Source organism: Grus americana, chromosome 16 (assembly GCF_028858705.1).
Source record: "Grus americana isolate bGruAme1 chromosome 16, bGruAme1.mat, whole genome shotgun sequence".
NCBI classification, from domain to species: Eukaryota; Metazoa; Chordata; class Aves; order Gruiformes; family Gruidae; genus Grus; species Grus americana.
In genome coordinates, this window is record NC_072867.1 from 3,092,806 (window position 1) to 3,104,988 (window position 12,183).

Below are 12,183 nucleotides of genomic sequence, written 5' to 3' on the forward strand. Positions count from 1 at the left end.
GCTGCACGTGCCGTCACCGGCACGCGGTGTAATATCACCTGACATCATGCTCCAGCAAACGACACCACGGGCTGCACGTGATGTCACCAGGTGTCACACGTCACGTGCTAGCAAGTGACGCTGCAGGCCAAGTCTGCTGGCGTGTGGTAGCCCACACTGTGCCTGGCATTACACGCTGCCCATGCGACGTCGCGATGTGAGCGTGATGGAGTGATGTCACCCACTGCGCTGCTGGCGGTGTTGGCTCATGAGGCCAGGGGTGGCCCCCAGGGGTGGCCCCGTCCCCAGCAGCTGCCGCCCCCCGTGTGCCCCTCCCCAGCACCCATCCCCACCCTGCCTGCCTGCTGCTGCCTGCGGGCCCTGCCCGTGGGCACCCTCCTGCGCCCCAGTGGGTGACGGGGGGCTGCGGCGTGTCCTGCGACGCCTGCGTGGCACGGGTGGGTGTCCCACAGGTGGCGTGGAGTGGGTGGGTGGGTGTTCCATGGGTGGCATGGTGTGGGTGGGTGTCCCAGGAGTGGCGTGGAGTCGCATGGGTGGGTGTCCCACGGGTGGCATGGTGTGGGTGGGTGTCCCGTGGGTGGCGTTGAGTGGGTGGGTGGGTGTCCCACGGGTGGCACAGCACAGCCATGTGTCCCCTGGGTCCCCCACCCCGTCCCACCCCCCAGCAGCCCCAGGGTCTCCCCGAGGGACCCCACCCCCGTCCCGCCGTCCCACTCCCACTCCAGCCGCCCACATCCCCGCGGCAGCACCCACCCCCACCCACGGGTGCAGCTTCACCCCAGGGGTCCCCAGGGCGCTGAGCGACGCCGCCGCAGGACGCGGGTTCAGGAGGCGTTTAATGACCTCGGGGGTCCCAAAGCAGCGAGATGAAGCGCGCGGAGCAGGGGGGTCCCCACGCGGGGGGGGGTCCCACGGCCGGCCCCCCCCAGAGCCCCTTCACCAGCACAGGGGTGGCCAGGGGGGCTCGGGCTGGGGAGGGAATGAAGCACCCCCAGAGCTGCACGTTGGGGTGCGGGCAGAAAAGGGGTGGGGGGGGCCACAGCACCCCTTTGCCCCCCACCCTCAGAGCGGGGGTTCAAGCAGCAGCGATGGGGGGGGCAAAGCGTGGCGGGGGGCGGGGGGCCGGTGCCGTGCCACCGGCTAGCACCAAATGCCCTGCGGGGCCGGGGGGGACGCAGGGGGGTGACCCCTATCCTGCCCACCCCCACCCCCCCCCAGGGACGATGCTCCTGCCTGTACCGGCGCGGCGGTGGGCGCAGGGTGGGGGGGGTGACGGTGGGTGGTCTCCTCCCCACCCGCCCCCCCCAGGCTCCGTCACTGCTTGCCGGGGGGCCGCTGGTGGGGGGCCACGATGCGGTAGGGGGGCTGGCTGCTGCCACGCTTGCCGCGGGGGTGTCCGGGCACCGCCGTGCCGGGGGGGCCGCTGCCCGAGCCGGGCTCTGGTTCTGTGGGGGGGGGAAAGGAGAGAGGCATCAGGCGGCGGGGGGATGTCAGAACTGCCCCCCCCCCCAAAAGTCACCCCGACATTGGGTGCTGTGGGCGGGGGGTCCCCTGCCCCCCAGAAATGGGTTCTGCTGCTCTCCGGCCAGGCGGCAGCGTTGAGCCCCACGGCTCCGGCTGCGCCCAGGGACCTCCCCCGCTGGGACCGGGGAGGGGGACACACACACACAAGGACCCCCCGGCTGGCACCCCTGCCTGGCACCCCCGTTGGCACCCCGAGACCTGGGGTCCCCCCTGCAGGAAAGCATAGCTGCAAAGTGGAGGCAGAGGGAGGGGAAAGGGGGGGGGGCACCCGCCACCCCCCCGCTGGGCACCCTGGCACGGCACGCACCGGGCACCGGGGTCTCCCTTGGGCCAAGGGGAGGTCCAGGGGCTCCCTCCATCCTTGGGGAGCTCCGGGGTTCCCTTGGCCCAAGAGGGGCTCCATGGGTCTGCCCCTGGCTCTGGGGGGGCTCCGGGGGCTCCCTTGGGCCAAGGAGCTCCAGGATTTCTCTTGGACCAAGAGAGTCTCCATGACCTCCCTTGGTTTGAAAGGGGCTCCAGATGCTCCCGTGCACCTTGGGGAGCTTCAGGGTCTCTCTCAATCCAACAGGACCTCCGTGGTTGTCTCTCTCAATCCAAGAGGACCTCCATGGTCTCCCTTGGCCCAAGAGGACCTCCATGGTTGTCTCTCTCAATCCAAGAGGACCTCCATGGTTGTCTCTCTCAATCCAAGAGGACCTCCGTGGTTGTCTCTCTCAATCCAAGAGGACCTCCGTGGTTGTCTCTCTCAATCCAAGAGGACCTCCGTGGTCTCCCTTGGCCCAAGAGGACCTCCATGGCTGTCTCTCTCAATCCAAGAGGACCTCCATGGCTGTCTGTCTCAATCCAAGAGGACCTCCACGGTCTCCCTTGGCTCTGGAGGGCTCCAGGGACCTGCTCCCAGGAGCTCCAGCCCCCGGTGCTCCATGCCCGCTCCCAGGGGGGGCCGCGGCGCGCCCAGCTCATGCGGGGAGGGGAGGAGGGAAGGCGGCGCGGTTACCTGGCCAGATGATGGCTTCCAGCAAGGTGACCCTTCTAGCCAGGACCTCCAGCCGGGCCTGCTGCCGCAGGAGGGTTTGGAAGCTACTGGCCTGGGGGAGAGTGAGAGAGCAGAGCAGAGCACGCGTTCGCCCCGCAGCGGGCACGGCACGGGGGGCACGGCACGGGTGGCACGGCACGGCGCGGGTGACGCGGCGCGGGTGGCATAGCACGGCGCGGGTGGCATAGCACGGGTGCAGCCCTGGCGGGGGGGGGCGGGGGGTGCCGGTGCAATGGGTGGGGGGTGCCAGGTCTCCCAGGAGGGTGCTCCCCCCGGTCTCAGAGGGGTGCCGGGGGCTCCCGTGGCCCCGGGGGGATGCGAGGGGCTCCCCCATCCCCACAGGGCCGGGGGGGCAGGGGGTCCCTTGCGCTGACCCCACAGCAGCCGCGGCTGCCTCGATGTCCCCGGCAGCGTTCCGATGGGGACACGGGTGTCCCCTGCCCGGGCAGGTCCCAGCGGGGTGCTCCCTCTGCCAGCCCCCAGCACGCCCAGCCCCCGCACACGTCGGGGTGGGGGGGGACACACACACGTCCCCAACCTGCCTGGGGGACCACCAGCTTGTCCCCAAGACAGAGACTGTAATGGGGGTGCCCAGCCGTGGGTGCAGGCGGGGGGGTGCCCCGGTGGCCCTCGCCCTACGAGCAGTGGTCCCCGGCGCTGGCCATGATGCCACAGTGTGGGTGATGACATCGTGCACGGCTGATGACATCACACCACAGCCGGGGGGGCCAATGCCTTGCCCCCGTGCCTGAGCCCTGGCGAGCCGAGGGTCACCGTGATGTCATGGGGACCTGGGGACCTGCCGGCGGGGATGGGGGCCACTCCATGGAGTGGGGGCCACCCCGGGGGGTCCCCGTCCCCTCCCACGGCCCGGGCTGGCCCCCCCCTACTCACCATAGAGCCCAATCATTGTTTCCAAGATTAAAACCCTCTCCGCTAAAATCTTCAGCGCCTCACGGAGCTGGTGCAAACCCTCCCCCTGGGGAGAAGAGAGGGACGGGGTGAGGGGGGGGCCGGACCCCCACATAGCCCCGGGCCGCCTCCCCTGGAGGGGGGGGCACAGAGGGGACGTGGGTACCCCCCCACCTCCCGGCACCCCCGACTCACTGCGACACCGGGGAAGGAGTGGGGGTACCCTGGGGGGGGGGGTGATCCCGCCCTGTGCCCCCCCCCCGTGCTGGGGGTTCCGGGGGGGCTGGTTCTGCACCCCATCGCCCAGCTGCAGTGAGGGGGGGACGGGGACGGTCATGCTGGTGTGACCCCCCCACCATGGGAGGGGGCCCCATGCGGCAGTGGTACCCCCCTGCTCCAGAATCTGGGGGGGGGGACACACGACACAAGCACAGCCGGGGACCCCCGTTCCATCACCGGGGTCCCAGGGACGGGACGTGGGCACAGCCGGGAGCCCCTATGCCACCGCGGGGGTCCTGGGGATGAGCCGTGGCACTGGGCAGCACTGGGGACCCCCGCGCCGTCATTGGGGTCCCAGGGATGAGACCGGGGGGGGGGAGCAGGGGAGGGGGCTGGGGGTCCCCCCCATACCCATCACCGCCCCCCTGGCCGGACCCCCCGTCAGTAGCTGTGTCCCCACTCCCGTCCCCGGTGCCACCCGCCACTCACCCAAGCGCCCTTCTCGCCCGGCTCGCCCCTGGGGCCCGGCTCGCCCTGAAACACAGAAAGGAGAGGGGTGGCGGGGGGGGCACGGGGGGCTGCACCCCGGGGGGGCCTGACCCACCGACGTACCTGTGCCCCGTCCTGGCCGCGGCTGCCCGGGTGGCCCTGGGGACCCTGCGGGGGGGGGGAAGAGCCTGTCAGCATTGGGGGGGGGGCATGGCCGGACCCCCCACTGCAGGAGAGGCTGGCAGACACCCCCACCCCCCCAAGCTGAGACCTCCCCAACTCGTGTCACCGCTGGGCTGGCGAGGACTCACCCTGTCTCCCTTCTCCCCGGGGGGGCCGGCAGCTCCGGGTGCCCCAGCTCTACCCTGCGCAAGGACAAGACGGGTGCCATCAGCCACGGGGCGGGGGGGTGTCTGGGGGGGCTCAGCCCCTCCCGTGCCCCCCACCCCGCTGCTCCCAGCACTTACGTCAGGTCCTGGGGGGCCGGGTGGCCCGATGGGACCCGGGGGGCCGGGGGGACCTGCGAGGAGAGGGGGCACAGCTCAGCCCGGCCCTGGCCCCACACTGCTGCACCCCCCGAGAGTGCTGGGGGGGGGTAGGGAAGTGGGGGGGGGGGCACTCACCCATCGGCCCCATGGGTCCGGGGGGTCCGGCGGGACCCACGATGCCCCCGGCGGTGTCAGTGAAGGTGTTGGAGAGGAGCGGGTCCCCTGGGGGGGAGAGCATGGGTGGTGGGCAGGGGCCAGACCCCCCCGGGGCTCCCAGCACCGCCCAGCCGGGCAGGATCCGGCCATGCCGCCCCCAGCCCAGGCGATGCTCCCGCCCCCCCTGCCCCCCCCCGGACCCCTCAGCCCCATCACCGGGGCAGGGATGCTCTGTCATGGTACAGCACCCTCCCCTCAGCCCCATCCTGGGGGTCAGCCCGGGGAGGGGACCCCCACCAGCACCCCAGCCCCCCCACCCCAGCCCCTCCTTACTGGGCTCGGCTACGCGGGGTATCGCTGGCCCCACGGGGGCAGGGGGGCCTGGGGGGCCGGGGGGCCCGGGTAACCCCTTCTCTCCAGGGAGGCCCCTGGCTCCATCCCGGCCGGGTGGTCCTGGGGGGCCAGGGGGACCTGCAGGGAGGAAGAGGAGGGTGAAGACTGGGGGGTGCCTGTTAAACTCCCGATGCCCTAAGCTGGGTGGTGCTGGAGCCCTTCCGAGCCCCAAAATCGCTGCACCGACATTCTCCCCCCCGGCCCCCGAAATCTGCCTGCCAGGAGAGGGGGTGCTCAGCCAGAGCTGGGGACCAGGCTGGGACCACCCCCCCCCCGCGGCAAGACACCCCGTCCCCCCTTACCTGGTGGCCCCATTGGCCCCTTCACCCCCGGAATGCCCGACGGTCCCCGTCCTCCTGCGTCTCCCTTGGGGCCGGAGGGCCCCCGCACGCCGGGTGTCCCTGCAGCCGAGCAGCACGCTCAGGGGAGCACCCCGGGGACCCCACGGACAGCCCCTCGGCGGGTGCCCCCCACCCACGCCCGGTCCCCACCTACCGTCGTGCCCCGGCACGGCTCCCTGCTGCGCCCCTGGTGCGGGTGGGCAAAGCATCGGTGCGGGGGGGTGGGGGGGAGCACCCCAAGGGCAGCAGCCCCACGCTGGTGCCCCCACCCTGCCCCAAACCAAAGCACTGGATGGGGGGGGGGCAAAAGCCCTTCAGACCCTCCCCAGAGCTGGCCTCGTCCCCACATGTGGCTCAATGTCACCACTGTCCCCCAAGGACAGCGGGGGTGGGACTGCAGCCTTGTCCCCCCAAGGTGAGGGGCTCCACGAGGGGTTCTGCCAGGTGCCCCCCCCCCAAATATTGAGAACACCCGGGTACTCTTCCCGGGCATTGCCACCGCCGGTGCCGCAGGCTGCGGGTGGCTGGGGGGGACGTGGGGCAGCTGCCTGCGCTGCCTGCCTTACCGTCATCCCCAGGGCTCCCGCGGGCAGCCGGGGACCCCCAGAGCTGCCCGGTCTCCGGCCCCCTGCCCAGGGCGCTGCCTTTGGGTGCCAGGGAGGTGGGGGGCTCGGCCACCGACAGCCGGGCCACCTGCAAAGAGATGGGAGGGTTGGGGTGCCACAGCAAGGGGGGGACACACCATAAAGTGACAGCCCACGGGCTCCTGAGCCCCTCGAGGGGTGGCACGGTGAGCCGGGGAGGTGGCCAGACTGGGGGTCGGTGGCACTTTGGGGGGTTCACCTGCGCCTCGAGGGTGGCGAGCCGGGCCGTCAGCTCCCCGACGCGGCTGCAGTTCAGGCACCCTGCGGGGAGAAAACGGGGGGCACAGGTGGTTGGGTGGGGGGCACCCACCCCTCTTTGCCCATGCCGATGCAGCATGTGGTGGCAAGGGGGGGGACCCACCTGAGAAAGCCGTGGGGCGCAGGGGGGGTCGACGTGGGGCAGTGCTGGGGCGCCCAGCATCCCGCAGGGCGAGGAAGGCATGAGCCTCTGCTGAGGGAAGGGGGGGTCAGGAAGGGGGGGTCAGGAAGGGGACACCCCTCCCCGATGCATTGCCTCTGGTGGGAGACCCCCCCCCAAGGGCCATGGGGCTGGGAAAGCCTGCTGCCCCTCACCCCAAAATAGGGGGGGACGTTGCAGGGGCTCCTGCTGCTTCTGCTCCATCCTCGCTCCTGGTGAGCCTCAGCACCCCAAACCCACCCGTGGCCCCAGGGCAGATCCCCCTTGAACCCACGTGTGACCAGCCAGATCCCCCCAAACCCACCCGTGGTCCTGAACTGGACACCCCCAAACCCAGCCATGACCACCCACCAGTTGCCCCCCCAACCCACCCCCTAACCCTGAGCCAGACCACCCAAACCCACCCATGACCACACGCCAGATCCCCCCCAACTGACCCCCTAACCCCGAGCCAGGCCCCCCCAAAACCCTCCCTGATCCTGAACCCCACCCTCCCAAACACCCCTATGGCCCCCAGCGAGACCCCCCAGCCCCGGCTTGGGGGGGGCTTTGGGGGGGGGGGGGGCCCACATTCCTGGGGACACTGCCCACATCCACGACCCATCGCGGGGGCCCAGCACCTCGTGCCCACCAAGGGACCCCGGGGACAGCAGCTCGGGGCCACCCAGCGCGGCAGGAAAGGGGTGTCTGGAGCAGAGCTGGCGGCATCACGGCCCCCCCCCCCGCTCCCCCCGCGCTGCCACCCCACCCCGGCACAGCCACCGCCATGCTGCAGGGGACAGCCAGTGCCGCCCTAAGCGGGCCCAGATGTGGGGCACCCGGCCAAGCACGCACGGAGCAGGAGGAGGAGGAGGAGGAGGAGGAAGAACCCCCCGCCTCCCCCCGTGCTGCTGCCACCCAGCTGGCTCCGGAGCCCCTCGTGCCAGCCGCTGTCCTGCAGACCCTCGGTGCCACCCTGCTGTCGCCAGGGTGCACCCACCCCTGGGTGCCACCCGCTGCCCCTACAGCCCCTGATCGCCCTGTGCCCCACAGAGCTGGGGCCGGGCTGGGACCCACAGCTGGGGTCCCAGGGGAGAGGGAGGGAGGAGGATGAGGGTGACGATGGGGACAAGGACACCCACCCCCCCGGTAAGGAGGCAGCCTGGGGAGCAGCTGCCGAGGCGGCAGCGCCCGTCCCACCACGCATGGCACAGCCTTGCACCCATTCATCCACCCACGCGCAGGCAGCTGCCCACCCGCCATCCGGCCGCGCACAGGGACGGCAGGCAGGCAGGCAGGCAGGCAGGCAGGCATCCCCCCCCGGGCACGGCCACAGCCACGCACCCACCCAGACAGGAACGGCCATCCGGCCATCCCCACCCCGTCCATTTATCGACCTTTCCAGTTACCCGCCCCCGGGCACAGCCAGCCAGGCATCCATCTGCCCACCCACCCCAGCACCCACCCAGCCAGCCAAACACAAGGCCATCTGCCCGTCTGTGCAGCCACCCACCCACAGGAATCTCTCTCCGTCTACCCACCCACCTACTGACACAAGAACATCCAGCTGGACATCTATCCACTTATCCATTCATCCATCCATGGGCACAGCCACCCACCCACAGGAACATCCACCCACCCATCCACCCACCCACCCAGAGGAACGAACATCCATCCATCCATCCATCCATCCATCCATCCATCCATCCATCCACCCACCCACCCACAGGAACATCCATCCATCCATCCATCCATCCATCCATCCATCCATCCATCCATCCACCCACCCAGAGGAACATCCATCCATCCATCCAGTCACAGGAACATTCATCCATCCACCCACCCACAGGAACATCATCCATCCATCCATCTGCCCACAGAAACATCCATCCATCCATCCATCCATCCATCCACAAGGAACATCCATCCTTCCATCCATCCATCCACCCACCCGCCCACCTACCCACAGAAACATCCGCCCATGGGTCCATCTCTCCACCCAGCCCACCCCACCGTGCCCATCCCCAGCAGCGATGCCGATGACCAGCCCAGGCGCAGCCCCTGGGTGACACCACCCCACCCCGACTGTGGAGAGGACCAGAAGCCCAGCACCGGGGCAGGATGAGGCCCCTTCCCACAGCCGTGCCGACTCCCACCTTCCTCGCAGTTGGCCCCGGCGTGCCCGGGGCAGCACCTCCACTCCAGCGCCGTGAGCGTCTTGTAGGTCACCCTGTAGATGGGCCGGACGATGGTGCGGTAGCTGCTGGCACAGAATGGGGCAGCGATTTCAGACCCATCCCGGGTCTGAAACCCCAGGGGGGTGGCGGAGCACCCCAGGGTGCTGGGGCGGGATGCCGGGTGCCCTGCTCCCAGGGGACGCGGGTGGCACCGCTCACCTGCCCCCGCTGCAGGCCAGGGGCCAGCGGCAGCCCTGGAAGACCCGCTGGAGGAAGGTGCCGTTCTGGACGTGGCACGACACCGTCCGTGTCACCGTGTAGGAGCACCAGTTGCTGGAAGGGAAACCGCTGGCACCGTCAGCCCTGCCCGGGGGACGCTGCGGGGCTGGCGGTGCCACCTGGGGTGTTGTGTCCCATCCCTCCCCCCCATCCCAGGGGGTTCTGCCCCCCAAATTGCCCCGGGAGATGCCCACCCCCAGCTTTTGGGGTGCCAGTGGGGGACCCTCTCGGGCACGGGCTGCCCTGGCACGCCGGGGGGAGCTGGGGCCCCGCATTCCTGCCGCATTCCCGGCCCGGCACAGCGCTGGCGCCGGCTGGCCTGGAGCGGGGCCCGGAGCCCCCCCCTGCGCCCCCGGCCCACCCCACACAAAGGCTCCTTTCTTTGGGCGCCCGCCTGCCCCCCGCCAGCTCCTCATGCCAGGCTCTGCCCACCCTGCCTGCCCCAGGCAGCCCCCCCCAGCCTCAGTTTCCCCCTGCAGAGGGGGACACCCCCCCTCCCAGTGCCACAGCGCCGAGCGCCCCCGTCCCCGTGGCAGGCAGGGCTCGCCCTACCCTCGGCATCTCCAAACTCCAAGGCTGTGCAATTTGGGTCAAAACCCAAGCTTTTTGGGACCGCCGCAGCGCTGCACGGCCCCTGCAAGCAGGGAGGCGGTGGCGGCGGGGACGAGTGGGCGCCGCGGGGGGACAATTGTCTGGGAGGTGCCAGGGGGGTGGGGGGGTGTGTGTGTGTGGGGGGCACAGCAGGGTGGCACAGGGCTTTCCGGCCGGGCAGCGTCCCAGGCGGGCGCCATGCCAGGGCCACGAAAGCGCCGAGCCCGCCGGGGCTGTCTCCACGCTTCTGCTGCCGCCCCGCGATGCCAAGCGGGGTGCTGGGGCGGGTGGGGGGACAGCGGCACCTCCGGCCCCCCCCTACCCAGGGTGACAGCCCCCTGGCATCGTTCTCCCGGGTGGGATACCAGCTCCCGGGCGATGCTCCCCGTGCACACGGGGACGGCACGAGCGCTGCGTCGGGAAGCGGCCGCGCCGTTTCGGGGTGAGGATGCAGCAGCGGTGCCAGCCCCAGCTGCGGCGGGTGCCCGCGGGGATGGGGATGGGTCCCGGCCCGTTTCACCTCCCGCCTGGCAGAGGGAGGACGTTTGGGAATGCCCTCCCGGGGAGCGGGGCAGGAGCTGGCGGGCATCGGCGTGCGAGCGCTCGCATGGCCCGGCCTGACCCGGCCCACCCGCTGCCAGGCCGGCACTCGTGCACCGAGCGGGCCCGGGCTCTGCTGCCAGGGCATGCGTGCACCTGGGGCGAAGCCCACATCGGGGTTGGCTCCAAATCCCACCCCCCTTCCCAAAACCAGCTCGTTGGCTTCGTGCCCCCCCCCCCCCAACCCCACCTCCCCCCCCGGCTTGGGCACGTGGGACCCTAGTGATGCGTTAGCCCAACGAGAGGGATGGGGCGGGGGCTTGTGGGCCCCCCCAATGGCAACAGCGGGGTGGTGGGTGCTGGGCTGGGGGATCTGGGGGGGGGACGGGCACGGCAGGGTGGTGCCAAGGTGCTGGGGGCTTCCTGGGCTTGGCCAGGAGGGGAAGGGGAAATGAGGCAGCTTCTGCCCGTCGCCTCGCCGACCCGAGCGGAACCGGGAGGTCCCGGCAATCCGGTGCCGGAGACACGGCCAGAGCCAAAGATTTCCTGTAAACAACCCCCCCCCCACCCCGCCTGCCGCTCCGGCGGGACGGCATGGCACTGTGGGGACAGGGACCGCAGCCCCCCCAAACCGGGCAGCGGGGTGCCCCAGCCCCTGCCATCTCCCGGGGATGAGCAGAACCCTGGGGCCAGGGCCGCTCACCGCACACCAGCCCCAGCAGCCCCAGTGTGCCCAGGCAGCCCCAGTAGCCCCAGTGTGCTCAGGCAGCCCCCGCAGCCCCAGTAGCCCCAGTAGCCCCAGTGTGCCCAGGCAGCCCCCGCAGCCCCAGTAGCCCCAGTAGCCCCAGCATGTCCCAGAACCTCGCTAGCCCCGGTAGCTCTCGTAACCCCAGTGCTGACGCTTGCCCCAGGAAGTCCTGCTAGCCCCAGTACCCCCCCCAGTAAGTCCAGCTAGCCCCAGTATCCCCCAGTAAGCCCCAGCTCCTGCAGCCCCCAGCAGCCCCCCAGCCTTTCCAGCCCCAGTAGCCCCAGCAGCACAGACCAAGCAGCCCCTGCCCTGCGGTCCCCAGCAGCCGGTGCCCCCCCTGGTACCCGCCGCCTCCCGCACCCGGTACCCGCTGCAGCCCGGTACCCCCTCGGCTCCCGGTGCCCGCATCCTCATCTCCCCGGTGCCCCCCCCGTTTCGTACCCGGTGCCCCCCCCATACCCGGACTCCCCCTCCCCGGTGCCTGCGCTCCATCTCCCCGGTGCTTCCCACTCCCCATACCGGAGCCCCCCCCCCCTCCTTCCATCCCCGGTGCCCCCCCCCGGTGCCGGTACCTGCGGGCGGCGGGCTGCAGCACGGCCGGGCTCCAGGAGCCGGCGGCGGGCGGCAGCAGCAGGCAGCAGAGGCACAGGCAGAGCCCCAGGGGTACAGGCAGGGGCAGGCAGCGGCGGCAAGGCCCCCGGGCACGGCCCGCCATACCGCTCCGCTGGGCACGGCGTGGGGCGGCGCTGCCCGGGCACCGGCACCGGCACCGGCACCGAGCGGGGCGGCGGAGGGGGAGGGGAGGAGGAGGAGGGATGGAGGAGGAGGGATGGACGAGGAGGAGGAGGGACCCCCCGTCCGTCACACACACACACACACACACACACACACACACACACCCCCACACACACACACCCGCCTTCCGCCCCGCCGGCCCGGGGGTCCCGCTGGCGGCGTCGGTGTCCCGGCACGGACATGGGGGGGCGGGGGGGGCATAACTGGGGACACACGGACACACGGACACACGGACACATGGACACATGGACACGGGCACAGGCACACGGACACACACATGGACACACGGACACACACACAGATACATGGACACACACGGACACACGAACACATGGACACGGGCACAGGCACACGGACACACACACGGACACACGGACACACACACAGACACACGGACACACACACAGATACATGGACACACACGGACACATGAACACATGGACACGGGCACAGA

At 71.1% G+C, this 12,183-nt stretch overlaps 1 protein-coding gene across 7 annotated transcripts; it reads right to left on the reverse strand.

Annotated features, from left to right (window-relative positions):
- Nucleotides 1-819: 819 nt before the first annotated feature.
- On the reverse strand, nt 820-11,738 carry EMID1 (EMI domain containing 1). 7 transcript variants are annotated; one of them, XR_008579508.1, is made up of 17 exons: nt 11,507-11,738; nt 8,996-9,109; nt 8,756-8,862; nt 6,564-6,650; nt 6,402-6,463; nt 6,125-6,251; nt 5,713-5,745; nt 5,520-5,618; nt 5,158-5,295; nt 4,804-4,890; nt 4,648-4,700; nt 4,492-4,545; nt 4,304-4,348; nt 4,181-4,225; nt 3,455-3,539; nt 2,522-2,612; nt 1,390-1,445 (listed from the first exon to the last, which is right to left on the reverse strand). XR_008579508.1 is itself a non-coding variant. In XM_054844316.1 (16 exons), exons 1-16 carry the CDS (start codon nt 11,647-11,649, stop codon nt 1,315-1,317), a joined length of 1,416 nt encoding a protein of 471 aa, XP_054700291.1. In that variant the 5' UTR covers nt 11,650-11,738; the 3' UTR covers nt 820-1,314. The 7 variants fall into 7 exon arrangements, 6 of the variants coding, with proteins under 6 accessions (XP_054700291.1, XP_054700294.1, XP_054700292.1 ...); XM_054844316.1 differs by lacking the exon at nt 3,455-3,539 and having other exon boundaries at nt 820-1,445; XM_054844319.1 differs by lacking the exon at nt 2,522-2,612 and having other exon boundaries at nt 820-1,445; nt 11,507-11,737.
- Nucleotides 11,739-12,183: the final 445 nt, after the last annotated feature.